Source organism: Ctenopharyngodon idella, chromosome 16 (genome assembly GCF_019924925.1).
Source record: "Ctenopharyngodon idella isolate HZGC_01 chromosome 16, HZGC01, whole genome shotgun sequence".
NCBI classification, from domain to species: Eukaryota; Metazoa; Chordata; class Actinopteri; order Cypriniformes; family Xenocyprididae; genus Ctenopharyngodon; species Ctenopharyngodon idella.
In genome coordinates this window covers 18,053,442-18,070,082 of record NC_067235.1, presented here as the reverse complement: position 1 = coordinate 18,070,082, position 16,641 = coordinate 18,053,442, and the positions used below count along the sequence as shown (strand labels likewise).

Genomic DNA, 16,641 nt, shown 5'->3' with positions numbered 1-16,641 from the left:
AATCCACCCTTACTGAATAAAAGTCTTATTTTTTTATTTCAAAAATAAATAAATAAATAAATAAAATCTTACTGACCCCAAAAGTAGAGTATATATCTAATAGAATATAATAATCAAAAGATATGTGGTTGTCTTTTGGAGAGGCCTGTAACTTCAAGGGTATTAGGACCATGAAGTTATGCCTTTTTGTGGTGTCTTCCTCCACCTTCCCAGCCTTCCCTGTGGGGGAGCAGAAGTGCTCAAAGCAGTTGAGCCAATGGGAGACAGACAATTCAGTCAGCAGAAGTCAGAAATGTTGAAAAACCTGTACTGACAGTCAGGGTGAGTTCCCTAACACAAGACACAAGATACAGTCTCTGAAACTGGCTGCCATTGTGCTGAAGCTCATGAACCACCTCAGGTCATGGTCATCAACTGAGTTCACTGAATGCATTTCTAATCTAGACACTTTCTTTTAAAGACTTTGGACATGGGGACTTACTCAGACCGAAAGGATGGATACCTGCAAAATGGGTGAGTCAAAATTTAGATTGCCTGCTCCTAAATACTGAAGTAACATAAATAAAGTAATGGATTTGTACACAATGTACTGTTTACGTGGCCTCCATTTTCAAAGGTTTCAGTTACTATACATGGTCAAACACATTTATAATATCAAAACAAGTACCAGAAAAGGCCATAAGCACATACTGTACTGGACAAACCAGAGACGAATTTACAAGTTGTTGTGCTGTGAAGTGGACAGCAGTAGGACAAGAAAGAAATCCTTGTACAACTTCTGTATCTGGTTATTTAGAAAGAGGATTTCAGAAAAGGGAAGTTGCAGTTGAACTGATTTCCGGCACTTTTGCCAACCTTCTTGACTAATATTTAAGAAAAAACACACAGAAAAACATTACCTTTCGTATCCTGTCACCTGACAGATCATCAGATTTTCTGCCATTTACATTTGACACAATAACAAGGGTTTCGCATCTGTTATGAGTTAAAAATGCAACTATAAATGGAAATCTTCAAAAAATGTATTTTAAGTTGTTATAATGTTTTAAAGCAGAACATACTTTTACCACAATCCGTAATGCTTGATTTCCACCAGCACCACTTAAAAAACACTGTCATTATTAACAGTTAGTTTTAACAGTTTTAGAGTGTAAAATGGAGATTATATTAAAGCTTTAATGCGATAATAATGCTACTATAATCCACAGAATAGATCTTTTGACTTGTTAATTTCCATACCAAATTCCATGTTCATGTCCAGACATGAAGAGAACGCATGAAACAGTGTCATAAAAACCCTCAGTGTTTCTGTGATATGACTAAATCTAATAATGCCTGTATCCTTAATACAGTAAGTAACAGAATGAGTTGCTGAAGCTTCTTATAAGCCGAGACAAAGGTTTTCACAACAGGCGATTACTTTACTAAATCTTGTAAGAGTTACATCAAGAACAATTGCTGAAACAGTATACAATGTCATGCTTCACATTGGAGGTATCATGAGGTTTAGATTTCCACAGTTGTCATACATTGTCCTAAAAATGCCCTACATATTTCTTAAAATGTATTATGACATCTGATAATGCCTCAGATAGGACAACACTTGGCTTGAGATTACACACAACACAGTGAGATAGTTGTTAAGTAAAAACATACTGCTTCCTATGTTAGAGCAAGTAATGTTTGAAATAATGTATAATCTTTGAGCAATCTTGCTGGACAATAGTGTATAATGTACAAAGGTTACAGGTTTGAAGCGAAGACAATACCATCAAGAGCTGAATGAATTTGGTCACTGGCTAGTGGCTACACATCAGAAACAGGTTCAGTGATGTGACATGACAGAAGCTGTTATGTTGCTGACAACAGAAGCACACCGGCTCATTACCTGCTTGGAATCAGCTGAAAACAAAACTAGATTTTCTGGTCATTTGTGCCACGTGTAATTACCACATGTGCTGACGTAAAGAAATACTTGAGGTAAAAACAGGAACATGATGAATAGAAAAAAAAGTTACAAAACTGAAAAAAAGTTTAAATATGAAGATATAGTACATATTTTGGGTTATAATCTGTTAGAGGTATTCATCTATGTTCGGGCACATCTCCTGACTCTTCCATTTTCTCAGAAAATTGCTCCATATTTCCATGGATATCTCTAAATAACACTGTCAGACATAAAAATGAATGTCATATATTTATTTTAAATATTGAGAAATCTAGCATTCACTACTACAATATGGTTTCAAACTATCATCAGCGTCAGATTTTACAGTGTTGACAAAATAACCAAATTTTGCACATCACACATGTATTAAATGCAGTCATTTATGGCAAGCTGCTAACTTGGTAAAATATAAAAACAACAACTAATGACAGACTAATAGTAAACTAATGGCAACTAAGGGTAAAGTTTTGTCCCAAGCTTTTAATTCTATTGTAGACCTATTTATTTATTAGCGGAAACTATCCTTGTCATTCAATTTTTTTATTTTAATTTTTACCTATTGGAGTTTTACGGATCTAAATCTCCACAGGTATGATGCCTCGGTCTAGCGCAGGACTGTAGGTTTGTGGGCGGGGACTTTAAACAGCTTTCTCAGGTGCGGAGGCTGCGTCATCAGGTGTGACGCGCGCTGATTGGCTGAATTCTATGTTTGGCATGACGGTACTTGCTTTAGTGAGGTAGAGAATCGCCCTCGTCTTTGTAAAGGAAAGGTTCATAGGGAAGTTTTACATCAGTATCCTATAATATCACTTTAACTATATAGCACTTGTAATGTTCTTAGGTAGTACATGTTTTTTTGTCAAATGAAGAAGCGATTTGTTTTTGAGACGCATCTACGTAGTTGTTGAAAAGGTGAGTTTACATTGTCATTATTTACATATGTCCGTAAAGAGCGATGTGATGGGCGTTAGCGAGGTTTCAAGTGTACACAGCCCTGTTACTACGTGCTGTCTACTCCAACACGAATCTTTAAAAATGATTTACAGTTTTAATTATCTATCTATCTATCTATCTATCTATCTGTCTATCTGTCTATCTGTCTGTCTATCTGTCTGTCTCTCTGACTGTATATGTATGAAAAAAGATAGATCTGCTTATACATTATATGTCAAAGTTGTTTCCAAAAAGTTTCCTCAGTTCTGCTCTTAAGAACAGAGATGTGTTTTATTGACAAGAAGATGTCAGTGTTAGTCAAAGACAGGACAAAAAGAGTCCAGATTTGATTGTTTCAACAAAACTTTTTTGGAAAGCTCGATATGGATATGAATACAATGAGGTGTTTTGTTTGTTTATGTTTTGTGTGTGTATGCTGTTAAAATACAGGTTTTGCATTTCATTGAGTAGCAAAGAAGGCAGTGAAATCTAAAAACTGGGATTTAAAAATGGGTATTTAAAGACCTATACTTAAAGTAAATAACTTTAGAAACTTTCATTTGTTTGTATAACTTTTTTTTAGAAAGGTTTATTTCACCATAAGCTTAAAAAAATAAAAGCTATAATTTAACATAAAGGGAATTGGGGGAGACAGATTTGCTGTTGAATTTTTTTTTTTTTTTTTGCAGCTAAAATTATTACATAGGGTGCAAATATAAGCATTTATGAAATATCAACGATTAAATCAGTCTCCGTCATTCACTGCAGGAATTTAAGTGGCTGCACATTAAATATTTTCTATACATTGATCGTGTGCTGACCTGTTTTGTAATTAAAACAAATACACCTGGAATTTTATCTTGACAAAACTGAGGAGTACGTTGTTTCCTTAAGATTTAATGGTTAATAATTAATAAAAATGTAACGTATGGACCAAGAAGCCCCTGTGCCTTCCTTTACATTTTCAATTTATTCATGCAGGCATTCAGACAACGGCAAAACATCAGCCTTCATCCCCGACATGGAGCTCCGGGAGGAATGGCAAGATGAGGAGTTTCCCAGGTAATCTGCACTAACAGGTACATGCAACTTATTTATGTTCATCTTGAGTGCAAATGGGAATAAATAATGTGATCTTTGTAGGCCCCTTCCCGAGGACACACAGAGTCCTGACGATGAACCGGAAAGCCCTGGAGCTGAGGGAAACAGGCCTGGTAACTTAATTTCTCCATTTAGTTACTGGCCAAAATGCATATAATTTCGGACCTGTACGTATACACACTACTGTTCAAAAGTTTGTGGTTTTACTGACTGACCCCAAACTTTTGAACAGTTTTACTGACTGGCCTCAAAGTTTTAAACAGTAGCGTATAGTATTTGCCATTTGACCATTCTTTCTTTCCACTAGTCCCACCGACCACCCTGGCCCTGACAGGTAATACTGTGAGGAAGAAGCGACTAGTGGCACCAGCGCTTAGTTTAACGCTGGACAAAACCTCTATTGACCGGAGCATGAAATCAGATGAGTTTGAAGCTTCCGCCATTTCACCATCTGCTGATGATGACCTAGAGTTGGACATTAACCTAGAGGCCTTAGAGACCCCCTCAGACAGCGAGTCTTGCAACTTCCCAGACAGCATGCACGACTTAGAGTGGGAAGGTATTCAGTTATTTTGACGCTCATTATGGTTGTGTTGTTTATTGTTTCTCTTGGGATCACATGCTGAAGTGTAGGACAGGGCAACCATGGTTTACCATTAGTACTGTGGTCATTGCAGATGATCTTCCTAGGATGGGTAAAGCAGCAATCAGAAAAGCCAGTTTACTAGAGCACGCAGAGATGGGACATTTGGACTTGGATCAGGTGGACGGCAACGGGCGGCGATGGAGACGATTCCATATTGGTGGCCAAGACTACCAAGTCAACATGAGTGTTCTGGAGCCGTACCTCCAAGTTCTCTCACACGGAGGTGAGCTTTTGTGGAAGAAGTTGAGATGAATATACTTTACTGAATAATTAAACTAAATTGACCTTCTTTTATAGGGTATTATGAGGACGGATCGACAGCCATCATCATATTTACTGCCTGCTACCTACCAGAAAATACAACAGAACACTATGAGTATGTGATGGACAATCTGTTCAGGTAAAACCTGATGATTTGCTATGAATTTTCTCTACGAGCAATTATACATTTTTGGAACTTAAATGTTTATTCTGGGAAAATGCACATTTAATGATTTATTTGGATTTAGGTACATTATTGGCACGTTGGACTTGATGGTGTCTGAGAATTACATATTGGTGTATCTGTGTGGAATGGCCCCTCGCAATAAGATGCCTGGCATTAAGTGGCTCCGACAGTGTTACATGTCCATTGATAGAAGGTGAGCTATACTAGAAGTTTAACAAATTTATACTTAAAGACAACAACAGGAAATGACATTCATAAGACATACACTACCAGTCAAAGTTTGGAAATATTACTATTTTTCACGATTTTGAACGAAGTTTCTTATGCTCATTAAGGCTGCATTTATTTCATAATAAATACAGAAAAAACAATAATATTGTGAAATATTATTACAATTTAAAATTATGGTTTTCTATTTTAATATACATTAAAATAGAATTTATTTCTGTGATGCAAAGCTGAATTGTCAGCATCATTACTCTAGTCTTCAGTGTCACATGATCCTTCAGAAATTATTGTAATATGCTGATTTGTTATCAATGTTGGAGACAGTTGTGCTGCTTAATATTATTTTGTAACCTGTGATACTTTTTCAGGATTCTTTGATGAATAAAAAGTTAAAAAAATATCAGCATTTATTTAAAATAGAAATCTTTTGTAACAATATATGCTACCGTTCAAAAGTTTGGGGTCATTATTTTTTTTTTTTTTCTTTCTTTTTTTGAAAGAAATTAATACTTTTATTCAGCACGGATGTGTTAAATTGATAAAAAGTGATAGTAAAGATTTATATTGTTAGAAAAGATTTATATCTTGAATAAATGCTGTTCTTTTTAACATTTTATTCATCAATGAATCCTGAAAAGAGTATCACAGGTTCCAAAAATATTAAGCAACACAACCGTTTTCAACATTGATAATAACTGAGTATCAAATCAGCATATTACAATGATTGCTGAAGGATCATGTGACACTGAAGACTGGAGTAATGATGCTGAAAATTCAGCTTTGCATCACAGAAATAAATTCTATTTTAAAGTATATTAAAATAGAAAACCATAATTTTAAATTGTAATAATATTTCACAATATTATTGTTTTTTTTCTGTATTTATTATGAAATAAATGCAGCCTTAATGAGCATAAGAGACTTCGTTCAAAAACATTAAAAATAGTAATGTTTCCAAACTTTTGACTGTACCATTTCAGAAATGTGATTTATTTCTAAGTAATGCAGAATATTTATTTGAAATTATGTGAGGAAAATTTGAAATTTCATTTTTATTATTTCATTTTTATTATTTCACTCTAATGGTAAAACAGTGTAAGACAATTACTATCTAAATTAAGAAAATGAAAAATATTGTGCAGAAACCTCATATCTCCATATTTTGTATTTTTTCCCCATGAATTATTACTATTGGTCACCCTTTACATGTGTCTGTAGGTTTTGCAAATATTTAACCAATATAACGTATTAAAAGAGCTAGCGACTAAACCTCGTATCTCCATTGGATCCTCAAAATGTCCGTCAAACCTCATAACTATCATGAATGAAGTGCCGCATGCAGTTTGGACCGTCTCTGCTTGTTTGCAAGGGTAAATAAAGAACTGGTTGTTTGAATAAGTAAAGTGTTTTCTTTACTCAAGAAACTCTCTCTCTCTCTCTCTCATATATATATATATATATATATATATAATATATAATATATATATATATATATATATATATAAAGGCTACTGTTTTATGTATTTGAGGAAGAGAAGTCTATCATTTGTCGTTCAGTCATAGTCAATACTGTCATAAAGGATTAGTTCACTTTCAAATGAAAATTACCCCAAGATTTACTCACCCTCAAGCCATCCTACATGTATATGACTTTCTTCTTTCTGATGAACACAATCAGAGAAATATTAATAAATATCCTGAAACATCCGAGCTTTATAATGGCAGTGAACAGGGGTCACAATTATTAAGCCAAAGAAAGTGCATCTATCCACATGGGGGGGGTTAATAAAAGCCTATTGAAGCGAAATGATGCATTTGTGTAAAAAAATATCTATATTTAACAAGTTATGAAGTAAAATATCTAGCTTCCGCCAGACCGCCTTCCGTATTCAACTTACAAAAAAAAAATCCGGAACTGGTGTCGTGTCAGTTAAGCTTTTTCCGTAAGTTAAATAGGGAAGGCGTAGGATGTAGCGTAAGCGTTTTGAACTGTGAGAGTTTTACACTTTCTTCGTAAGTAGAATATGGAAGGCGGTCTGGCGGAAACTAGCTATTTTACTTCATAACTTGTTAGATATGGATATTTTGTTTACAAAAACGCATCGATTTGCTTCAGAAGGTCTTTATTAACCCCCCTGGAGCCATGTGGAGTATGTTTATGATGGATGGATGTGGATGGAGGCACTTTCTTCAGCTTAAAGGGTTAGTTCACCCAAAAATGAAAATTCTGTAATTTATTAGTCACGCTCATGCCGTTCCAGACCCGTAAGACCTTCGCTCATCTTCGGAACGCAAATTGAGATATTTTTGTTTAAATCCGATGGCTCGGTGAGGCCTACATAGGGAGCAATGACATTTCCTCTCTCAAGATCCATAAAGGTACTAAAACATATTTAAATCAGTTCATGTGAGTACAGTGGTTCAATATTAATATTATAAAGCGATGAGAATATTTTTGGTACACCAAAAAAACCCAAAATAACGACTTATTTAGTGATGGCCGATTTCAAAACACTGCTTCAGGAAGATTCGGAGCGTAATGAATCAGCGTGTCGAATCATGATTCGGATCGCGTGTCAAACCGCCAAACTGCTGAAATCACGTGACTTTGGCGCTCCGAACTGCAGATTCGACACGCTGATTCATTATGCTCCGAATCTTCCTGAAGCAGTGTTTTGAAATCGGCCATCACTAAATAAGTCGTTATTTTGGTTTTTTTGGCGCACCAAAAAGAGGAAATGTCATTGCTCCCTATGTAGGCCTCACGGAGCCATCGGATTTAAACAAAAATATCTTAATTTGTGTTCCAAAGATCAACGAAGGTCTTACGGGTGTAAAACGGCACAAGGGTGAGTAATTAATGACAGAATTTTCATTTTTGGATGAACTAACCCTTTAATACCCGTGAACCCTGTTGACTGCCATTACAAAGCTTGGACGCTTCAGGATGTTTATTAATATAAATCAGATTGTGTTCATCAGAAAGAAGAAAGTCATATACACCTAGGATGACTTGAGGGTGAGTAAAGCTTGGGCTAATTTTCATTTGAAAGTGAACTAATCCTTTAAAGAACGTTATCTTTTATGACATGAGATTTTGGACAAATTACAAAAACTGAGCACTCACCTAGCTTCAATAAACTTTATAACCTGTAAGTTGATGAAAACATAATGCGATGCACTTACTGCCTCAGATGCGGCCATTCTAATGGCAGACAAAACAACAAAACATGTATGTCCTACATTCACTGGTCAAATACTCCATTTGAGCTTTGGTAGAGTTTTAATAATATAATGGCACATCCATTGATTTATTTGATTTACATTGGGGGGTGGGGGGATATTTATTTTGCCTATAGTCACAATATAAGGTAAATCCGGCCCTGTCTATTTTCTCCACCCATGTGGCTAACAAAAAAGATTGGTGATGACCATTATTACATCGCAATTTTGATTATGATTATGAAACCAAACCTCGTTTTTCTGATCAAGAAATGAATTGGTAATTTTTATTTCACATTATTTTTAAAGACACAATGGAATGGGTTGATGACTGAAATTTTCTTTATTATCTTGACATGTTTGCTCTTGAAACAGGAAGTTGTGGTAGGACAGATAGTCAATAGAGAGACAGCCTGGAAAAACAAAACAAAACAAAGCTACTTGATTTTGCTAACTGGTGGCAGGTGATATTGGGGGAGGGTATGCTCTCATTCTGAAGATCATTTTATTGGTCAAAAATATGTATACTCCCCTGAACAGGAGATGATAAATAATGTTTTTAATGTAATACTGTAATTTCTTAAGTGTGTATATTTGATTATAAACATTAATATCACAGAAATCTTTGGTAACATTATACATGTTTATATTTCAATTAAATGAAAAAAAAAAAAAAAAAGGATCATGGTTTCCACAAATATTAAGCAGCACAATTGTTTTCAACATTGATAATAATAAGAAATGTTTCTTGAGCACCGAATCAAATTAGAATGATTTCTGAAGGATCATGTGACACTGAAGACTGAAGTAATGGCTGCTGAAAATTCAGCATTGCCATCACAGGAATAAATTACATTTTAAAATATATTTGAATAGAAAACAGTTATTTTAAATGCTAATAATATTTCACAATATTTGAAAGCCACCAAACCCCCATTGTATTTTGATTTCTCATGAAACGAAATTTCCATCAGTTCCAGAAGAGGGCGTCTGTGTCTAAGCTGCTCTGACTGTGGCGGTCTTCTCCTTTAGTTTAGTTCCTGTTGAACATGAGATCCCACCTCAGCTCTCTCTTTCTTAATGCCCCTTGTATGAAATATGATAGGAATGTTGTGGACTCGTACATACAGGGCCATGTTATCAGAGTTCTTCCAGACATTCCTAAGATAACCTTTGACCAGTTCTCAGCTGTCATCTTTTTTTGTTGTTGTTGCTATATTTAGACATTTTTAGATTGCATACTTCATTGAGGATTAGTTCCATAAGGTTTATAACTCTTGTGTTGGCTCTCCAAGGCCAGTGTGGCTGTTCTCAATGGACGTCACACAAATGGAAATGTTATTTTAAAAAAAAAATCACTGTGTACTTATCTAGCAGTTTTTGATTATGTAAGGGATAACGTACAGTCAGCCAGTCATTATCCCAACATAACCTCGAGAATGTGATCAGGTCAAGATACCAAAAGGGTTTGTTTTGTGATTATTGACCAGTTGAAGAAATACCATGGTAAATTCATGTTTTAATTCTTTATATTCTGGCATAGCCGTTTCACAGTTGTATTTCATTCTCCCAGGTGAAGGTCATTCTCATAAATGTTTTATGTGAGGGAAATTCAGGGTCGTTTCTATGGCTTATCATGTGAGATCAGTTTGGGAAATGAGGAACTAAGGAGTGTGGGATGCTCTCGAAAGCCTGATTTGTCATTCCTGCTGGCTCCATTGCGTCAGTGCATGAAGTTTCCTCTTAGATCACTCATACGCTGCTGACTACAGACAGCAACAGAAAACAACACAAACAAACACTGTCAAGCATGACTTCACAAGAATCAAGGAGGAAAAAAATAACTGATAGAATTCCGTGTAAATACCACTGAATCTAAATGGAAATCCCTGAGACACAGTTCTGTAATTTTAGCTACTCTATTTAGAGTTTCAGTGTAAACACTGTCCTTTTTTTTTCATCAAAGCATACAGTGGGGTCTAAAATTCTGAGACCGCATTTAAAATGTGGCATTCCAATTCTAATAAAATTAGCATTTTGTATTTAAAGCAAAAATGTCTATAAATAAATGATCGATTGACCATGTCAGCTTCTTTGTACAAAAGGTACACTTTGGACAAACCAAATATTAAAAAATGTGAAATTCTTGTTAATTTTATATAATTAAATAATTATATAAAATAATTAATCATAATTAAATGTTAATATTTAAAATAATAATACAAATAAAAAAGTTTAAAGTTAGAAAATGTATTTAATTGTAATTAAATAGTAGAATTAGCCTAATTTTCTTTAAATGTATACATTTGGAAATGCAAAATAGACAGATTTTTGCTGACAGTCTGTCTTTCTATGGAAGCTTGTTTCCACCACTAAATAAAAAAATGAACAAAGTAATTTTATCTCACAACTCTGACTTTTTTTTTATTTAAACTCGCAATTGAGAGTTATAAAGTCAGAATTGCATGATATAAAGTCAGAATTGCGATTTATAAACTCAATTCTGACTTTTTTTCTCAGAATTGAGAGTTTATATCTCGCAAGTCTGACTTTATAACATGTAGGTGTGAGTTATAAAGTCAGAATTGTGAGATATAGACTCACAATTCTGAAAAAAAAAACATGTTTTTTTCCCTCACAATTGGACATTATAACACGCAATTGCGAGTTTATATCTCACAATTCTGACTGTATAACTTGCAATTCTGACTTTATATCACAATTCTGACTTTACATCACATAATTCTGACTTTATATCACACAATTCTGACTTTATAACTTGCAATTCTGACTTTATATCACATAATTCTGACTTTATATCATGCAATTCTGATTTTATATTACACAATCCTGACTTTATAACTTGCAATTCTGGCTATCACGCAATTCTGACTTTATATTACACAATTCTGACTTTATATCTCGCAATTCTGAGAAAAAAAAGTCAGAATTGTAAGATATGAACACGCAATTGCAAGAAAAAAAGTCAGAATTGTGAGATAAAGTCACAATTACCTTTTGTATTTTTTATTCCATGGCGGAAACAAGCTTCTATACTTTTGGACTCTACTCTATTATGTAGATCAGAATAAAGTGTTTTGTACATTCAGAATAATGTCTTTGAGCCATACAAGCCTTAACCCTTAAATAACATATGTAAGAAACAAAACAAAACAAAAAGGGAAATGGTTATAATATTTTGGGCTAGGAAACCAGTGGAATAACAAATAGTCATCTCCAAGTTTCTGCCTGCCTGTGTCCCATGATTCAACGCCCTGCCTCTCATGGTTTCACACGGGTCCGGGTGGTGCTGGTGTTAGTGCCAGTCAGCGATTGCTCCCTTGTGTCGTCATGTTCTGCTGGCATCGTGCAATTGCATGAATCCAGGGAATTTTACCAGTTCCTCTAGTGGGAGAACCAAAGCAGATATTGGAAACAAAATAGCTTTAATTGTTAACACAAAGTATTTTCCTTTGGCTTTTCTGATTGGGGTCTTAAATGTATTTTCTTTTATTTTTTTTCTTTTCCTTTGCAGGTTAAGGAAAGACTTGAAAGGGCTTTTCGTGGTTCACCCGGCCTGGTACGTGAGAGCGGTAATTACCGTCATCAAACCATTCATCAGGTGAGCACGGATGATCATTAGTTCAGCAAACAGAGGTCAAGATGTCATAATCATTATTAGACGGTTCGTATTATATAAACCCTTCGGTCTGAGTCGTTTCCCTCTCTCTCACAGTGAGAAATTTAGCAGGAAGATGCGCTTCATCCACAGCTTGCAGGAACTGGCAGAGTTTGTTCCTGTGGACCAGCTGCAAATCCCAGACTGCATCAGAGAGTGAGTGTCCACATCAAACCACATTAGTGCACTGCCATTATTTGACACCTGAACTAAAATATATATATAAATAAAAATATATGAATACAGTTTACAATAAGGTTTCATTTGTTAACAATAGTTAACTGCATTAGTTAACATGAGTTAACTATGAACAATACTTCTACAGCATTTAATGTTAATTCCAACATTTACTAATACATTATTAAATCAAAAGTTGTATTTAACATTGGTTAATGGCATTACCTAATGTTAACAAATACAAAATTTGATTTTAATGCACTGTAATCTAATAACAAATAATGAACAACTTTTTACTAATGCATATTAACAAAGATCAGTAAATGCTTTAAAAATATATTGCTTGTTGTTAGTTAATGCATTAACTAATGTTAACAAATGAGACCTTATTGTAAAGTGTTACCTACATTTTTAAATATTTATAAAAATAAATTCTTCCAGTAAATGTTTAAAAAAAAAAAAAAAAAAAAATACAAAATACTTTGAGTCAAACTAATTTCCTGAACCTATTCCTCCTTTTGTCCATCATATCTGATCATTTCACTCTAAATAATTTACATAAAATCTATTCGTAAATTGTATTCATAAATACTTATTTATTAATCATTTTAATGGAAATTGTTTAGAGAGAAATGACCAGATATGATGGGCAAAAGAGCAGGACTCAAACTTCATTTCACTGGTTTCATTTTTTTTTTTAAACAATACATAATTAAATGTATTGATAAATGTATTCATAAAATTAATATTTATTGATCATTTCTAATTAATACATTTTATGAATAAATTTAATTATTAAATTTACAAGAATTCACAAAATGTATTCATAAAATAAATATTTATATATATTTATTTGTAATGAATTTAATAATTTGTTTTAAATAATTTAACACAAAAAATGTATACCAGTGAAAGTGATGTTTGAGTCAAAATTTGATTTCCTGACCCTATTTCTCCCTCTTTTACCCATCAGATCCTGTAATTTCTCTGTAAATAATTTACATTAAAATTATCATTAAATTTATTGATCAAATGTATTTATAAAATAAACATTTAATTATTTATTGTTACAAATAAATGAAAAATTTGTTATAGTTAAATTAAAACAGTTAGATACATTTTCCAGAGCCGCTACCCCAGTCACTTTTTTGTACATAAATCCATAAAAAAATGTTATTCATTTTTATAAATTCTTTATTGTTTTAAAGAGTTATTTCACCCCAAAATGAAAATTACATTAATTACTCACCCTCACGTCATTCCAAACCCACAAGACATTCGTTCATCTTTGGAACACAAATGAAGATCTTTTTAATTAAATCTGAGAGATTTCTGACCCTCCATTGACAGCTACGCAACTACCACTTTCAAGGCCCAGAAAGGTAGTAAAGACATCATTAAAGTAATCCATGTGACTCCAGTGGTTTAACCTCAATTTTATGAAGTGACACGAGTGCTTTGTTTGCGCAAAAAGACATAATTTACCGCTTTATTTACAAAATATTAATCTCTGATTAAACATTAAACACACGTTGGAGATTAATATTGTGTAAATAAAGTGGTAAACTATGTTGTTGTTGTTGTTGTTTTTTGCACAAACAAAGCACTCACATCGCTTCATAAATTTGAGGTTAAACCACTGAAGTCACATGGATTAATTTAATGATGTCTTTACTACCTTGCTTGGCCTTGAAAGCGGTAGTTGTGTAGGCTGTCAATGGAGGGACAGAAAGCTCTAAGATTTAAAGTCACACAGGTTTGAAACGACATGAGGGCGAGTACTTAATGACAGAATTTTCATTTTTGGGTGAACTAAACCTTTAACTAAATAAAAATGATAACTGTGAAAGTGATAGAAGTGATTTGTTTTGTTCTGTAGGTATGATGAGCAGATGAACAGGTGAGGGTGTCTGATGGAAAGACAGCAGAGGTGTACATACTGTACAGACTTCACACTGGGGAATCAGAGCTGGTTGGGGTTAAAGGTCAAGTTTTAGGGGCAAATGCCCTAATGACAGAAAAACTGCTTCCTACCAGACGACTCTTTGATGAAATACACAAAGACAGTGTTGTCCTTCAGAGAGACACAGCTGTGTCAAGCCACAAGGTGGGTCAGGAGAGATCCGTGAACAACATGAAAGCCTGCTTTACGTCATTTAAACTGTTACACAAAAACAAACAAATGTGCAGTGTTTTCCCAGACTGTACAAAATCACACAATACACCCTTTATAGAAGCTTTTATATTTAAGCATGAAAAGTTAAACATACACAACCTTACTAAATATTTAAAAACATTTCCTTTTTTGACTTGTGGTGAACATACCCAAATTAGGGTAAATATTAGATTAAATAAGGTTGTTTCATGGCTCTATTTTAATATTTGCACTAAATAGTTACAAAGTCTCATTATAAGTACGTTATATGAAACCTGTATGAACCATTAATCGTACATGGTTTAAAGTCTTCAAACTACTGTTTTCATTTAAATGGCCAGGTTTTTGTCTTTTCTGTAAAGTGGTATTGACTGTTTTATTGAATTTGTTTTTATATATTCTGTAAAATACACTGTACTTGAGCATTTAATTGTGAATGTTATCAGTGCAAATGCAGCAATGTTCAAACTTTTAATGCAAAATCAGAGAGCTATTACAATACAAATTGTATAATATTGCTGTAAGGAGTCACATTGTTCAGTTTATACCTGTACATATTTGTTACATGTATAACAGGTCTTGGTTTTCTTCTGGAATAAGGTAGGGAAATGTTCTCTAATATTCAGCTGCTGCTGCTGCCTGTAAAGTGGCCCATTGAATGTGCTTTCATTTAATAGACTCCTATGTGCAAATATTTATACAAGGCCACACTTGAACAACTTGAGCTTTCAAACTGCACACATATATACTACATGTATGTGTTTCCTACGAAATTTAAGGAAATAAAGGGTTATATTAAACACCTGATGTGATTTATTGTTTTGATTCACTATTAATTGTAACGAGGAAATAGTGGGAGGGAGGGGTTTATTTTATTTTTTGAGTCGCTATGGAAATATTCTTGCGCCTTTCAGGAAACCGGGACTGGCAGAGAGAGGAAGTGAGGTAGCTGAGAGGTGAAACATTTTTCTTTATGCATTGAAGTTACAAACAGGAACAGAGAGAGTACTGGAAGGTTAAATAACAAGATTCCGTTGTAACACTTTATGTGCCAGATGTTATAAATGAGTCAGTAATGTTTAGTAGAAAGTTCATTTTTTTGGATTTGTGTAAGCAAATAATTCACTTCAATGAATGAACTACAGAATGGTTTCACTGGTTTTCAGAACCATAAATGGAATTGTTGCCACAAAAATTATGCAATACATGTATTAAATGCAAAAACCACTCTCTTTTTTTTCAATTATACTTTAATAGCCAAATAAATTAGAAAGTAGGCAAATAATATATATATAAAAAAAAAAAAAAAATCGCAAACTTTAGAGCTGCAAATCGTGATTATGAAATATAAGACTTGAAATGAGTCTGCTGTGCAATCGTATGCATCAAATAAACTTCTCAGGATATATATTTTTTTGTCCTATCTCTAAAGAATATGTGGTATCTGTTTGAATTATTTTGTATATAAATTCAATAAAAGAATGGAAATAAATTCTGTCTCTGTCTCATGTTTAGCAAGTGAAATATCTCATCAATAAAACATCGGCACAATTAGTCCATTAAACAGCCTATTTTACTGTTTTTCAAGCCATTGTTAAAAAAGGAAATTAAAATGCAATGTGGTCTGTACCGGTGTGAGACCTAAATAATCTTCGTGCCAAAGGTCCATTGTTTTGTTTTTGTAGGTGTTTTGCGCAATCTTTCACACAGGCTGCTTTACTAATGAATGTTACAGTAGATGTTAAAACATGATTTAGGGATCAGGTTTGATTTCTTCGCCCATAAATTTAAGGCTTACATTTGCACAAACATGAATGACAAGGTAAACAAAAACACCAAGTCAAGGAACAGCCCTGTGTAGTATTAAGATAATCCTGTTAAAATCCATTTTTATTGCATTTGCGATGAGCGTTTAACTGTAAGAGAGCCTGTGTACTTTTTGCAGCCGTAGAGAAGTTTAAAGTGTACGGTTTAATAAACTAGATACAACTTGTGATTAAGTACCTGAGCTGAGTATAGCTGCAAATGAACAACTGTGACACCTAATGTAAAGTATGTATTGGATTTTCTATTTAAGTTATGCAGACACAAAGCAATGATCAAA

The 16,641-nt window shown here is 33.8% G+C and overlaps 1 protein-coding gene across 2 annotated transcripts; it reads left to right on the top strand.

The window, feature by feature from the left end:
- Positions 1–213: 213 nt before the first annotated feature.
- Positions 214–15,339, top strand: bnipl (BCL2 interacting protein like). Of its 2 annotated transcripts, XM_051865469.1 has the most exons (11): positions 214–321; positions 461–513; positions 3,863–3,943; positions 4,025–4,095; positions 4,290–4,541; positions 4,660–4,851; positions 4,926–5,028; positions 5,138–5,269; positions 12,062–12,148; positions 12,263–12,361; positions 14,262–15,339. In XM_051865469.1, exons 2-11 carry the CDS (start codon positions 470–472, stop codon positions 14,284–14,286), a joined length of 1,086 nt encoding a protein of 361 aa, XP_051721429.1. In that variant the 5' UTR covers positions 214–321; positions 461–469; the 3' UTR covers positions 14,287–15,339. The 2 variants fall into 2 exon arrangements, with proteins under 2 accessions (XP_051721429.1, XP_051721430.1); XM_051865470.1 differs by lacking the exons at positions 214–321; positions 461–513 and adding an exon at positions 2,699–2,860.
- Positions 15,340–16,641: the final 1,302 nt, after the last annotated feature.

What these genes read in the sequence shown, in the direction of transcription:
- bnipl (XM_051865469.1), top strand. Translation starts at nt 470, where the DNA reads ATGGGGACTTACTCAGACCGAAAGGATGGATACCTGCAAAATGG. An exon ending in GCACGACTTAGAGTGGGAAG is followed by an intron (nt 4,542 to 4,659) that starts GTATTCAGTTAT and finishes TGGTCATTGCAG; the next exon opens with ATGATCTTCCTAGGATGGGT. An exon ending in GTGATGGACAATCTGTTCAG is followed by an intron (nt 5,029 to 5,137) that starts GTAAAACCTGAT and finishes ATTTGGATTTAG; the next exon opens with GTACATTATTGGCACGTTGG.